Source organism: Carlito syrichta, unplaced genomic scaffold (assembly GCF_000164805.1).
Source record: "Carlito syrichta isolate Samal-C Ts95f unplaced genomic scaffold, Tarsius_syrichta-2.0.1 Scaffold308699, whole genome shotgun sequence".
Lineage (NCBI taxonomy): Eukaryota > Metazoa > Chordata > Mammalia > Primates > Tarsiidae > Carlito > Carlito syrichta.
This window is the reverse complement of record NW_007252795.1, coordinates 657,773-671,383: the sequence shown is the minus strand read 5'-3', so window position 1 is coordinate 671,383 and position 13,611 is coordinate 657,773. Positions and strand designations below refer to the sequence as shown.

The following is a 13,611-nucleotide window of genomic DNA, read 5'->3' as shown; positions in this document are numbered from 1 at the left end:
AGCCATATTTATCAAGATGTCGGGTAAGTTTCCTATTAGCGTTGAACTGTGCCTTCACATCTCAGGTGGGGATGTCTAGCCTGATACACCATCATTCAGTGTGTGGAGTTGTCTGAGGCATCTGGCCAACAGGTCTGCTACAGTTTAAAGTCATTCCTGTAGTAGTAATTTGCATGGGTTTGCAGTGGGATTTTGTGTTTTTTAGGAGGGAAAGTGAGGGATGAAATACTTGAAGCCTGTTCTGAGAGATCTATTTTTTCATAAGCTTAAATGTGACATAACATACATAGCGAAGGGAGGAGTCATTTTTTTCCTTCATCTTCCCTCACATCTGAACCCTTAACCATTGACTCCCTCTACATCTATCCTTTTCTTTTTTTTTTTGAGTTGGAGTCTCACTCTTTCACCCAGACTGGAGTGCAGTGGCCGCTCCTGGCCACTGCAGCCTTGTCCTGCTGGGCTCCGGCGATCCTTCCGCCTCAGCCTTCCAAGTAGCCGGAATTACAGGCATGCGCTACCATCTATCCTTTTTTAGTGAAGACATTTAGACATTAGATTTTTATTTTTTCCCTTTTGTGATGATACTTATTGAAAAACAACATTTGGAGTTTTATTCCTCATTAAAACTGGAAGGGGACTTTGGTTGAGTTTGATGTTTGTTGTTTTAGACATTTTATGCATGTGCTTTGTAGTCATTTTTTACACAGTAGTTATGATTTGGCAGTCAGCAGGGCACAGGACCCAGAAGTCTTTTATTTTACTTCCTAGCTATGTAAGCATTCGGAGGTTCAGTTAGCATCCATGTAAAATGGGAATAATTGTATTGTTTTCTTTTTAAAATTGTTACATAAAATGAGGACATGTACTTAAATGCTTCAAAAATGATAGTGGGAAGTTAAAAAAAAAAACAGCTTTTTGTATGGTGTCAGGTGTGCTTATCTGTGGAATGGTGGAGAGATGGGAAGGGCACTTGGGGGGGGTGTCAGTGATGTTCTGTTTCTGGGTGCTGGTTACACAGGTATGTTTGACTTTGTGAAAACCAGTGGCACTGTGCAATTATGATTTTTGCACCTCTGTATGTATATTATACTTCAGTTTAAAAGTTCACTTTTAAAAAGCCCAGCAATTTAAAAAATGATAATGTACTCTATACCAAAGCAGGCAGCTTTTTTATAGCAGGCTGTCACAGGAACACAACTTGAGGACAGTCTCAGGTTTCCTGGTTGGGTTCCACAGCTCCAGTATTTGATGCACAAGGAAGGCTACCTCTTATCTTAGCATCTGGTCATGTTCTTAGATGTGTAGTGTTGGTTTGTGTTTGGTCCTGCTATATAACCAGTTGCACAGTGTAAGGATTATGGGTCATAGGTCAACTGTGGGGTCTCACTGACTCTCCTGGCACTGGCCTCATTGCCACTATGTGCTCAGGGCACTTAGTCTGCTCGCTTGGCTCTGAGTCCTCCGATGAGGGCCTCGGGGGGGCCTTTACTGATTCCATCTCGCATCAGGATTTCTTTCACATAAGCTTTTTATCTTCACCTTATCCTATTACACGTTTTAATACAAAACAATGAGACCCTGTAATCCATGAAAATCCTCCTTGAAAGAAAAGTAGTGAATCTGGTTTGAAATGCTGCTAAAATAAAAAAGGCATCTCTGTGGAGTGATACTGTGGGTTTTTGTTTTGTCCCCAGGAAATCGTAAGTGCATTGCCGTTTGTCAAGCTTTCCTTAGATGACTTTCCGGACAACAAAGACATTCACAACGACCTGCACGCCTACGTCCAGCATAGAGTCCACAGCAGCCAGGACATCCTCAGCAACATCTCCCTGAACGGCAAGGCCGACGCTGCTCTCATCGGGAAAGTGAGCAGCCACCTGGTGCTGCGGAGCCTTGGCTCTTACCTGTATCTCAAGCTCACCTTAGACCTCTTCCAGAGGGGCCACTTGGTCATAAAGAGCGCCAGCTACAAGGTGGTGCCTGTGTCTCTGTCTGAGCTCTATCTGCTGCAGTGCAACATGAAATTCATGACCCAGTCCGCCTTTGACAGGGCACTTCCAATTCTCAACGTGGCCCTCGCGTCTCTCCACCCCATGACAGATGAGCAGATTTTTCAGGCTATTAATGCCGGCCATATCCAGGGGGAACAGGGATGGGAAGACTTTCAGCAGAGAATGGATGCCCTCTCCTGCTTCCTCATTAAAAGGCGAGACAAAACCCGCATGTTCTGCCACCCATCCTTCAGGGAGTGGCTTGTGTGGAGAGCAGACGGGGAAAACACAGCCTTCCTGTGTGAACCCAGGTACGGCAGGTGCTGTCTGACAGCTCTTTGCAGGGAATCTTGTGTACGGTTGGAGAAAGGATTTCAAACATGCTTCACATGTTTTAATGGAAAGGTAACCCAGGATGAGTAATTCGGTTGTACTGCTTTGTTTATTTTTTCCTGTTTTTGGCAGAAGTAGGGACAATGGGAGATTCTCTGCTTCTGTGCAGAAGCCTCCTTCCTTTAGCTGGAGTTTTAGGACTCCCTTATGTGTGGATGATATATGTGAATGGTGGAAGCTGGGCAGTGCCTGTGTGGCATTTCATTGCTGTCCGTTTTCTCATAGAGCCCTGTCTCCTTTCCACCCAACTTCTGCAGGGACACCCATGGGGTGAGATCAGCTCCAGGGAATAGCAGGTTCCTCTAGAGGGTATTCCCTGTGGGTCTGAAGGGTCATCTTGGGTCCCCAGCATTGCCTCTCCTTGCCACCTGTTGAGCACAGAGTGACCTTGTCCCAGGTTCCAGCATACCTGTGGACCCAAAGGAAGCCCCATGATCATCCAGTCTGGCAGTTCAGCTCGGTGCGACTGACTAGGTCAGGCCAGGGTGTGGTTCTTGCTGTCTGGTCTTCTTGTGTCACAGGAGGGTGGGGGGGGTAAGCCCACCTGCCATGTGGCCTGGTGAGAGGTCAGGGAGTTTGAGGGTGCAGATCCTTTCACACAAGACCATACTTAAGCCCTCTGCTTCTACCTGGCCTGTGCCTTTGCTGTCTTGAACAACTTCTGCTCTCCATGAGTCAGAATTGCCCCCTACTCTAGTGACAGGGTTGGCAAGCTGTTCTGCTGTCCCCTTAGGAGTATCATGGGCATGACCAGATGCTGAGGTCCAGAAATGAAGAAGTGAACAAGCACTTGTAAGCCTTGCAGCCACCTTCCTCCCCAGGAACATGTTGTGGCTGTTGTTTTCTTAAGTGATGCTGGGCTGAAGGTTTGTTGTTAGCTTTGAGCCTGGTTTGGGGTAATAAACTCTAACATCTAGGTTATTTGGCCAGACCATAAAATAGCTAGGTGAAAGATGCATTGTATGTCTAGCCAAGTCAGATGATTTTCTAGGAAGATAGGCTGTAGTTGAGCGTGTAGACCCATTACAAGACTTCAGGGGTGTAGGTTTGTTGCTGGATTTGAGGGTGAAGAGTTGTGCTGTAGTCGTCGTTAAGCTTCACTTCATTTAGGGTAACAGGAGGCATTGAGGTTCCACAGCCTAGGGCAGAGCCGAGAGTGGGCAACTGATGGGTGTGTACCAACCAGCAACTGCAGTCCTGAGTGCTGCTCTGTTCTCATAAGCAGGCCTGGGGATATCACCTGGGGCAGGGCCTGGACTAGGCAGTAGGGGTTAGAGAAGTGCTGAGGGTACAAAATGTAAGAAGGCACTCACTCTTGGGGTGGTAGAGGGAAGCATTTTCCCAAGACCCCTGTAAGTACTTGAGCTTTGTTTAGCAGACAGAGTATATAGGACAAGCTTGGAATGAAGCGATGGGATTCAGTTCAACATATTTGTGACTCTACCATGTGCAGAGTGCCATGACAAATACAGAGCTTCCTGGGACAAGGTCCCTGCTCTTGAGGCTTTCCACACACAGTGGATGAGGCAGGAAAGCTGGTTGCTGAAAGGGAGGGAGGCACACTGCATATGGGACCTCAGGAAAAGGGGAGAAGATTCCAGTGGGGAACGGGATTTCTGGAAAATGTTTCACATGTGTGGTAACATTTGGATTGGGTCTTGAAAGATGGTAGCAATTCTTCCCCCACCCCAAATAGTTGTATTTTTGCTCCAATTATAGAGGGGGAAACAGAAAAGTCTAACAATCAAAGACAGTTTATGGGCCGGGCTCAGTGGCTCAGCCTGTAATCCCAGCACTTTGGGAGGCCAAGGTGAGTGGATTGCCTGAGTCTGTGGGTTCGAGACCTGCCTGGGCAACTTGACGAGACCTCATCACTACAATAAATCAAAAATTAGCCGGGCGTGGTTGTGTGCGCCTGTAGTTCCAGCTACTTGGACGGCTGAGGCGGAAGGATCGCTGGAGCCCAGCAGGTTGAGGCTGTGGTGGCCAGGAGCGGCCAGTGCACTCCAGTCTGGGTGACAGAGTGAGACTCCAACTCAAAAAAACCAAAAAAACAAAGACAGTTTATTTTTTATTTTTGCCTCTTTCCATGGCATCTCAAACGTCATACACATCACCATCTTCCCCCTTAGAATTCTTGTCCTAGTTTTTGCTTAACACATCACAGGCACCCTAGCAAGCTGTTAGAAATCTTAGAAAAGTGTCATTTTATTTTTCATGGCTGCACAGACTTCCAAGGAGGTAAATTATAATGTACTTCAAAATACTCCATTGTTGGACCTTTAAGTTGCTTCTAGGCTACTTACAAACATAAAAATCTGTAGTGCGTGTTTTGGTGCCTTACAGATCTAGATTCAAATCCTGACTCTGTTGGTTCCTGTGTATTTTCTATACATAAAATCAATTTTAATTCTCCACATCTCACTTCCTTATCTATAAAAAGTTTGAGTATCTTCTCACTGAGTGATGGTAACTATTAAGTAAGTTCTTAAGAGAATCTTGACTCCATGGGTGGGCTCAGGCAGTCTTCTCACCTCCGCCTCCCAAAGTGCTGGGATTATAAGCTGGGCATGGTGACTCACGCCTGTAATTCCAGCACTTTGGGAGGCAAAGGCAAGAAGACTGCCTGAGCCCAGGGGTTCCAGACCAGCCTGGGTAACATGGTGAGACCTTGTCTCTACAATAAATCAAAAAAATTAGCCAGGCGTGGTGGCACGCGCATGTAGTTCCAGCTACTTGGAAGGCTGAGGTGTAAGGATCACCTAAACTCGGCGAGTTGAAGCTGTGGTGGCCATGAGCATGCCTCTGTCCTCCAGTCTGGGCAACAGAGTGAGACTCTGACTCAAGAAGAAAAAAAAAAGAATCTGTTACCTCCCACCCTTCCTTCTTTTCTATTTTTTAAATAATTCATTAGGTTAGAATTCTGAGTAGAATTATAAAGTTAAAGGATAGTTTTTCTGAGTCTTCATTTATATTCACATTTTATAATATTTACTACATATGTTTTTTTCCTGAAATGTTATAAATATTCTTTTTTTTTTAAAGAAATGGTGTCTCACTCTGTCATTCTGACTGGAATGCAGTGGTACAATCATAGCCCAAGCAATCCTCCCACTTCCCACAAAACTGGGACTATAGGCTGGCACCACCATGCTTGGCTAATTTAAAGCAAAACAAAAACTTTTTGTAGAGATGTGGTCTTGCTATGTTGCCCAGGCTAGTCTCAAATTTCTGGCCTCTCAGGCTGTCCTCCCACCTCAGCCTCCAAAAGCACTAAGATTACAGGTGTGAGCCACCATACCTGGCCTAAACATGACCTTTTACTTTAAATAATTGATTATACATCTCACAAAAGGGATATTTTCTTAACCACAATACGAATTATTACACCTAGAATATTAATAGAAAGACTTCACTATCCTGAAATATTTAGCCATGCTCAAATTTTTTAAGTATGTTCAGACTAGGATCCAAAAAGGCCATAATATGCGTTTAGTTGTTTCTTTTTTTTTTGAGTTGGAGTCTCACTCTGTCGCCCAGACGAGCGCAGTGGCTGCTCCCGGCCACCGCAGCCTCGACCTGCTGGGCTCCGGCGATCCTTCCGCCTCAGCCTTCCAAGTAGCTGGAACTACAGGCGTGCGCTACCACGCCCGGCTAATTTTTTTGATTTATTGTAGAGATGAGGTCTTGCTGCCCAGGTGGGTCTCAAACCCGCGGGCTCAGGCAGTCCACTCACCTCAGCCTCCCAAAGGCGCGGGATTACAAGCTGAGCCACCGAGCCTGGCTAGTTGTTTCTTTTAATTTATAACTTCTCTCCTACTTCTTCCCCAATCCCCACAATTTATTTGTTTTAAAAAAAAGCAACTGAGTAGTTTATCCTGTATAGCTTTCCATAGTCTGAATTTTGTGTACTCCTTGTGTGTTTGTGTGTGTGTGTGTATGAATTTCTTTCAGTCCTGTTTCCTGTATGCTAGTTGCTAAACCTAGAGGATTGATTAGAGTTGTTTTGTTTTTTTTTTGAGTTGGAGTCTCACTCTGTTGCCCAGATTGGAGTGCAGTGGCACGCTCCCGGCCACCGCAGTTTAGACCTGCTGGGCTCTGGCGATCCTTCCGCCTCAGCCTTCCAAGTAGCTGGAACTACAGGCACGCGCTACCACGCCCGGCTAATTTTTGATTTATTGTAGAGATGAGGTCTCACCAAGTTGCCCAGATGGGTCTCGAACCCGCGGGCTCAGTCAATCCACTCACATCAGCCTCCCAAAGGTGCGGGATTACAGACTGAGCCACCAAGCCTGGCTTGATTAGAGTTTTTATTTGTATTTTTTTGCAGGGATACTTAATAGTGATGGTGAACACTTCTCTCAAGAGGCACACACATCTTAATGCCCTGGTACTAGGAACCACTGGTGACTGTTTCCTGGATCCTTTGTTTCTTTAGGGCGGCACAAGGACTCTCAAAATCTAGAACAATCCTGTTTGCTCTTTTCCCCATGCCGTTAACTTGAGGAATGAACGAATAGGGTATCAGTAGGTGAAATAAGGCTACTGCAGACAGGAGGTGCTGTCAGAGGCATCGCATCAGGGCTAGCAAATCTAGTCCTGACTGGAGCTGTTGTCATGGAACAGAAGAGTGGAAAGAGCTGGCAGAAGGATGTGCTCGGGAGTGCGGCCCTTTTTTGGGGAACCAGAGTCTCATTCTGTCACCCAGGCTGGAGTGCAGTGGCATGATCATGGCTCACCGCAACCTCCAACTCCTGGGCTCAGGTGATCCTTCCACCGCAACCTCCCAAGTAGCTGGGACTGCAAGCATGCACCACCACACCTGACTAATTTTTCAATTCTTTGTAAAGACGAGATCTTGCTGTATTGCCCAGGCTGGTCTCGAACTCCTGTGCTGAAGCAGTCCTCCCACTTCGGCCTCCCAGAGTGCTGGGATTACAAGGCATCGCCCTAATGTGATACCTCTGACAGCACCTCCTGTCTGCAGTAGCCTTATTTCACCTACTGATACCCTATTCGTTCATTCCTCAAGTTAACGGCATGGGGAAAAGAGCAAACAGGATTGTTCTAGATTTTGAGAGTCCTTGTGCCGCCCTAAAGAACCAAAGGATCCAGGAAACAGTCACCTTGTCATCTTTGATCCGTCATCTCTGGAGAATGCATGAAGGTTCCAGAGCATGGACCATCTGTGTGAACAGGGGTGTAGAGTCTACAGAGCATAACGGGTATGGAGTGTTGGAGCCACTGTACCAGTCAGGAGTGGCGAGCTGGTGGACTGGGGACTTGGTAGACCAGGGTTAGAGACGCTATGAGTTGGAGACAGGCCTTGCTGACAGGAGACAGCAGCATGGTTTGGCCTTGTGGACTGAGTCGAGGAGGAGCCTTCAGTGACTTCAAGGTGGTGTCAAGCCTCAGAAACTAGGAGTGGCATTGCTCTTGGGAAGGGTTAGAAAGGCAGGTAGGTGGTAGGGCAGGTTTTGCAGGGACAGAGCTGGCTTCAGTTTTCAGCAGTTGAGCTTGCAGTGTAGTTTTTTCTCCCAGCAGGCAGCTTTCAGCGCAGGGCAGGTCTAAAGGTTGGAGGAGAAGTTGGTGGTTGAAGATTCAGCATCATTGACAGAGAAGTAGTTGGTGCAGCTTGGTGAAGAAGCTGGTGTCATTAGAGGAATGAGAGTGTGGGGCTTTCCGGGGTGTAGAAGAGGATTTCAGGGAGGGAGGACAGGGATATGAGTGATGCCAAAAGGTGAAGGAGCATTAAGAGGAAGTCACTGGATTCTCAGTGAGGAAAAAAAGTCCTGAATCCTTAGGAGACTCTGTCTGTTGGGTTGTGAGATGTGAAAGAGGAAAGAACTGGTGTACTGGATGGGAGGGGGAGGGACTGAGAGGTTTGGCGTTGAGAGTGGGAAAGGTTTGTTGTTTGTAATAACACAGGAGATTGGGACATTGTTGAAAACAACCTTGAGACTGTGCAGGAAAACGCACGATCCATTACAAATGGGAGACGTTGGAAATGTCAGGGGGAAGGTATGGAGCTAAGTGGCAGGCCAGCTTGCCTCCTCCCTTTTCCCATGGGATTTGTTCACAGCACTGATGTCACTGAATTCCATCTTATCTTGTTTGCTTGTGTCTCCTTCCGTCCAAGCACTCTTCAAGGGAGACACCTTGCATTGTCCCCTGTGAAATCTCCCATGTCAAGCATGGTGTTAGTTATAAGGTGTAGATAGGAATGAATATGGGGGGAGTTTATACTTTCTTCCACAACCAACCGCTTTTCCCCAACAAAACCGGAGCTTAAAGTTGTCAAGTTCATAGAAATGAAATAATTCACAATGCAGAGAAATCGCTGCTCTTGGAATAAGCAACTCTGTGTATCTTCTCCCAGCAAATTGGCTCAAAAACATGGAGTCCACAAGGAGACAGAATGAGTCCTGTAGAGTCAGAGGGGAAAATGGGTAGGGCGGGCCCTTCCTGAAACGGTTAGTGGGGGTAAATGGGTGGTGTCAGTGGAATGTCCATCACATGCCCTGCCACAGCAAGCCCACTCATACATCTTAGCTGTCTTCCCCCCACGAGAACCAAGGCATCCAAGCCTGGAATTCTGTGTGTCTCTGATCATGAGCTGTCGTTAAACATGGCCTGGTTTTTCTTTCCTTCCCACTGTGAGGCCATGTCCTGGCCCAGGTGTGCCCTCAGTGGCAGTTGTCCTGAAGGAAGCCTGATGTCCAGGCTTGGGAACGGTTCTGCTTCATCTGTCTATTTGTCCGTCCATCTGAGAATCATGTTTGAGTGCTTACTGAGTGTTGGGTACCTTGGTAGGCATTGTGACTATTGACTCAAGCAAGACCCTTAGTCTTATGGGGTTACGTCTTGTGCCAGTTGTACATCAATAGTTAAGGTGATGCGAGACTGAAAGTGGGTGGTTCCAAAGATAAAGACCCGCCCCAACCTCCAGTTTCATTTTTGGTTATACCACAAAGGTAGAGGAATCCAGAAAAAGCCTTAAAATGACTCAAAGAATCTTTTGTAAGGAGGTAGCTGTGTACACATTCTCAGGAGAAGGGTTCAGGACTGGTGTGGCACACAGTGTGCATCCTGAGGGCCTGCAACGCGGTGGACGGGGTTCTTTGTAATGAGCTGTTGTGTTCCTTCTAGGAATGGGCATGCTCTCCTGGCGTTCATGTTCTCGCGGCAGGAGGGTAAGCTGAACCGCCAGCAGACCATGGAGCTTGGCCACCACATCCTGAAGGCACACATTTTCAAGGTGAGACGCATACCATCGTGGGGAAAGGCTTCTTTGTTGTTGTCACTTTGAGGTTTGGGTGTTGGAGATTTTAGGCAGCGCTGTCAGCTGTTCCCGAAGCCCTGCGCGCAGCCAGCTCAAATACCACCCCCTTCTCTCTCTGCAGCAGTCACCTCTGTTCTCACTTGGCCTGAGCCTTTCCTCGTGTTTCTTCACAGTGAACCACTCAAGTGTGTATCTCAGTGATGTGGTTGAGTTTGACTTTTCCCCATCTAAATCTCGTTTGGGTTTCTTTTCATATAAAAGTTCCACTTCATTCATTACTGTCTTCATCTGTTTTGCGTTGCTATAAAGGAATCCCTGAGGCTGGGTAATTTATAAAGCAAGGAGGCTTATTTGGCTCACGGTTCTACAGGCTGTACCAGAAGCATGGTGTCAGCATCTGTTTCTGGTGAGGGCCTCAGGGAGCTTCCACTCATGGCAGAAGGTGAAGGCGAAGAAGCCTTGCATGGGGAGAAGGAAGAAGCAAGGGGAGGGGCTGGGAGGGAGGTGCCAGGATCTTTTTAACAACCTGCTTTCATGGGAACTAATGAAGGGAACTCATGCATTACCTCAAGGATGGCACCAAGCCACCCCCATGACACAAACACATCCTACCAGATCCCAGCATTGGGGATCAAATTTCAACATGAGATTTGGAGGGGACAGATACCCAAACTATAGCAAATACCTTTTGTTTTATTGTTATTTATTTGTCTGGGAACCTGAGTTCCTTGAGCTGTATAATTTCACACCACCTGGATTTTTCTGATTGTGTTTCCGTGGTGTAGTTTAACATTTTTCTCTTTTCCCTAGGTTTTCTATCATTTAGTAGTTATATATGGAGGCTTGAGCAACTTGATTTTTTTTTTCTTCCTCCCTTGTAGAGTATCAAGATTAATTTACAGTGGTGGAGTTTCTTATGTCAGGAGGCACTGCATTTGTGCTTGTGTCTCATTTTGTGATGCCTTCAGTCATTACCAGTCACTGCCTGGATTCATTCATTCATTAGGGGTTACAGATGGTGATATTCTTCCCTTTTATTTTTTTTGAGATGGGGTATTTCTCTGTTGCCCAGGCTTGTCTCAGACTCCTGGCCTCAAGCAATCCTCCCGCCTCAACCTCCTGAATAGCTGGAACTACAGGCACTCGCTTGGCACCACACTGGACTCAGGTGGTGATATTCTAGCTTTATTGTTTATTCTTCCTCTACTCTACTTCTATAAAGAGAAACTCTCTCCTCGGCCATCTCTCCCCAGGCACATAGTTCACATAGAAAAGGCAGGCTGATTCTTCGAACCTTGGTTTAGGTAGTGAGCACTCAAGTCCAGGCGTTCTTTGTACAATTTGCTGTGTGTTCAGCACATTTCCTCTGGGCAGACCCGCTTTCCTTTTTTTTTTCTTTTGAGTTGGAGTCTCATTCTGTTGCCCAGACTGGAGTGCAGTGGCACGCTCCCAGCCACCTCAGCCTCGACCTGCTAGGCTCCGGCAATCCTTCTGCCTCAGCCTTCCAAGTAGCTGGAACTATAGGCGTGCGCTACCACGCCCAGATTTTTTTTTTTGATTTATTGTAGAAATGAGGTCTCACCAAGTTGCCCAGACGGGTCTCCAACCCGCGGGCTCAGGACTCACCTCAGCCTCCCAAAGCATGGGATTACAGGCTGAGCCACCAACCCCGGCTCAGACCTGCTTTCAAAGTGACACTGCAGGAGATTCTCAGGCAGATATGTCTCTGTTTCCAGGGCCTCAGTAAGAAGACGGGAATCTCGTCAAGCCATCTCCAAGCCCTGTGGATCGGTTACAGCACCGAGGGGCTGTCTGCCGCCCTCGCCTCTCTCAGGAATCTTTATACCCCCAACGTGAAGGTGAGCACCCATCTGCACAGAGCCAGAGCTCCAGTCCTGGCCGGCCACTGGCTGTTCCTCCAACAGTCCTGCCTGGGTGGTGGCGAGAGAAAGTAGAGGAGCTTCTAATGATGCACTTCCCTGATGTATATCATGTAGAATTGGATGCTGTATTATACATTCTCTTTAAGTGTAGCTTTTCTCCATCCAGTAGGAAGATGTGGGTGGCCTGGGCTGTTCAGTGAGCATGTGGTGACTGTTTCAGAGCGGACGGGATAAGGTAACAATTGACAAAGGGAACCAAAGGTCAGGAGAGATTTCCGGGAATGATGGATTTTTAAAGTGTCTTGGGTTACTAATCTGGACCACCTCTTTAGAGTTCATAGGAAATGAAGCATTAATGAGTGATGCAGAGATGGGTACACAGAAAAACTGTGACTTAAGATTCCATGTACACATACGTTTCTGGCTACAGAAAGGGCATCAGCTTGGCCCACTATGGAGTTAAGAGCTTCTTCACTCCTCCATCAGTGACTGTCAGGTCACGGTTCTCTGCTCAGCTTTTTAAGGTGGATTTTTCTTCCTTGTGTAATGCACTCTTAGAATATAAAGCACACAGAGGTCCGGTATCTGGCTTAGGCCACAGAGAAAGTTAGTGTCCAGGCCTTTCAGCCCCAAACAGTGATATGCCCAGCTGCCCACAAAAGTTCTGGGGCAGTTTCCCATGAGCCAGGTCTTCCCCTAAGTCACTTCTCTGAAATGATTGTATCTATTCCTTGTCAGTATCAGGAAGGAGGCCCAACGTGGTATCCAGTGAAGAAGGGGGCCAAGTCCTGACTCGGTCTCCAGGCTCTGTCTCCCACTTCTCCTCACTTGTACTCATCAAACCCCTCTGGGAAGGGGACCATATACAGTGCCATGGAGGATGCTCTGGGGGCACCTTTGTGCTTCTCCTCTCCTCCTGTCCACACACTTCCCCCTGGGCAGCTGCACTGGGACATGTGTCTGGGGTCTGGGTCATGCAGAGTGCTTCCCCATGTCTGGGCAGATGTGTGCTGTGCCCCCTTCCCTGCCTTCCTGGTGTGTGTAGAAGGGTGGGGGAGTCATGAAGCCACCTGAGCCTCCTGGGAGTCAAGGAGGACCTAGCAGTACTCTGAGTCTGGGGTCACCTGGAACCCTGCTGCTCAGTGCAGAGCCTTGGAATAGAGTAGAGGCACTGGTAGACACAGATAGTGTCTTTGCAGAGGTAAGAGTGCTGCCTTGTCCAGGTGGACTTGGCCCCCATTGGGGTTGGAGGCTGATGGGCAGAGAGCACGTTGGATTCGGCCTCAGCTGGTCCTCTTGGCTGGCGCCTGAGGCAGAGCAGGGCTGTAGAACTGCTCATGGGGAGCCTCTGCCCTACTCTGTGCCTGCTCCTTTACGTATTTTTCCTCACACTCCAGACTTGCAGAGTTGAGTGCCCATGTCACAACTGAGCCCTACGTGCAAGTTTTGCAGGGTGTGTGGACAGGATGTTTTTTTTTTTTAATAGTTAAAGAGAATTGACTTCAAGCTGCTGCTCCTGGTCAAAGGGAGCTCTTTCTAGATGGAGTCACATAAAGCAAATGGTTAAGTTTAGGTTTCACATAATGAAGAAATTGTATTAGGAATTTTTTTCACTTATATTGTGTAACCGTTAGAGTTGAGGTTACTATTATAACATCGTTTCATCTTTCATCTTAGCCAACAGTATATCTTTTGGGTTTTCCATAACTAATAAAATCTTATAATCGTGACAAGAACAAAAGAAATAAGAATTAAAATGGCAACGTCTGTTTCCACTTCTTTAATGAATTTATGGGCACAGAAGTTATTCTTTTAATGTGGAGTGAAGTAAATGGGAAACAAATGGTTGAATAGGAGTTTTTAAGACAGTAAATTAAGAGAGCATAATAATGGAATGGATTTGACCCTCCTGGGGTTATAAATTTTCCTCTTTAACCCACCTGCAGTTTTAATAGTTAATCATTTTTACTTTGTTTTGTAAGACTCCAGTGTCACCTACATCTACCCCACCCCCTGAATTATAAATGTGGTTCTAGAATTTTAAGGTCTTCCATTATTCTTC

General features: G+C 46.9%; 1 protein-coding gene across 1 annotated transcript in view; it reads left to right on the top strand.

Moving 5' to 3' along the window:
- Positions 1-13,611, top strand: part of TANC1 (tetratricopeptide repeat, ankyrin repeat and coiled-coil containing 1) — a 182,689-nt gene that overhangs the window by 129,093 nt on the left and 39,985 nt on the right. Inside the window, exons 13-15 of the mRNA XM_008065648.1 lie at positions 1,695-2,302; positions 9,534-9,642; positions 11,403-11,525. Of these exons, the coding sequence (XP_008063839.1) occupies positions 1,695-2,302; positions 9,534-9,642; positions 11,403-11,525 (840 nt within the window). The remainder of the gene's footprint in view (positions 1-1,694; positions 2,303-9,533; positions 9,643-11,402; positions 11,526-13,611) is intronic.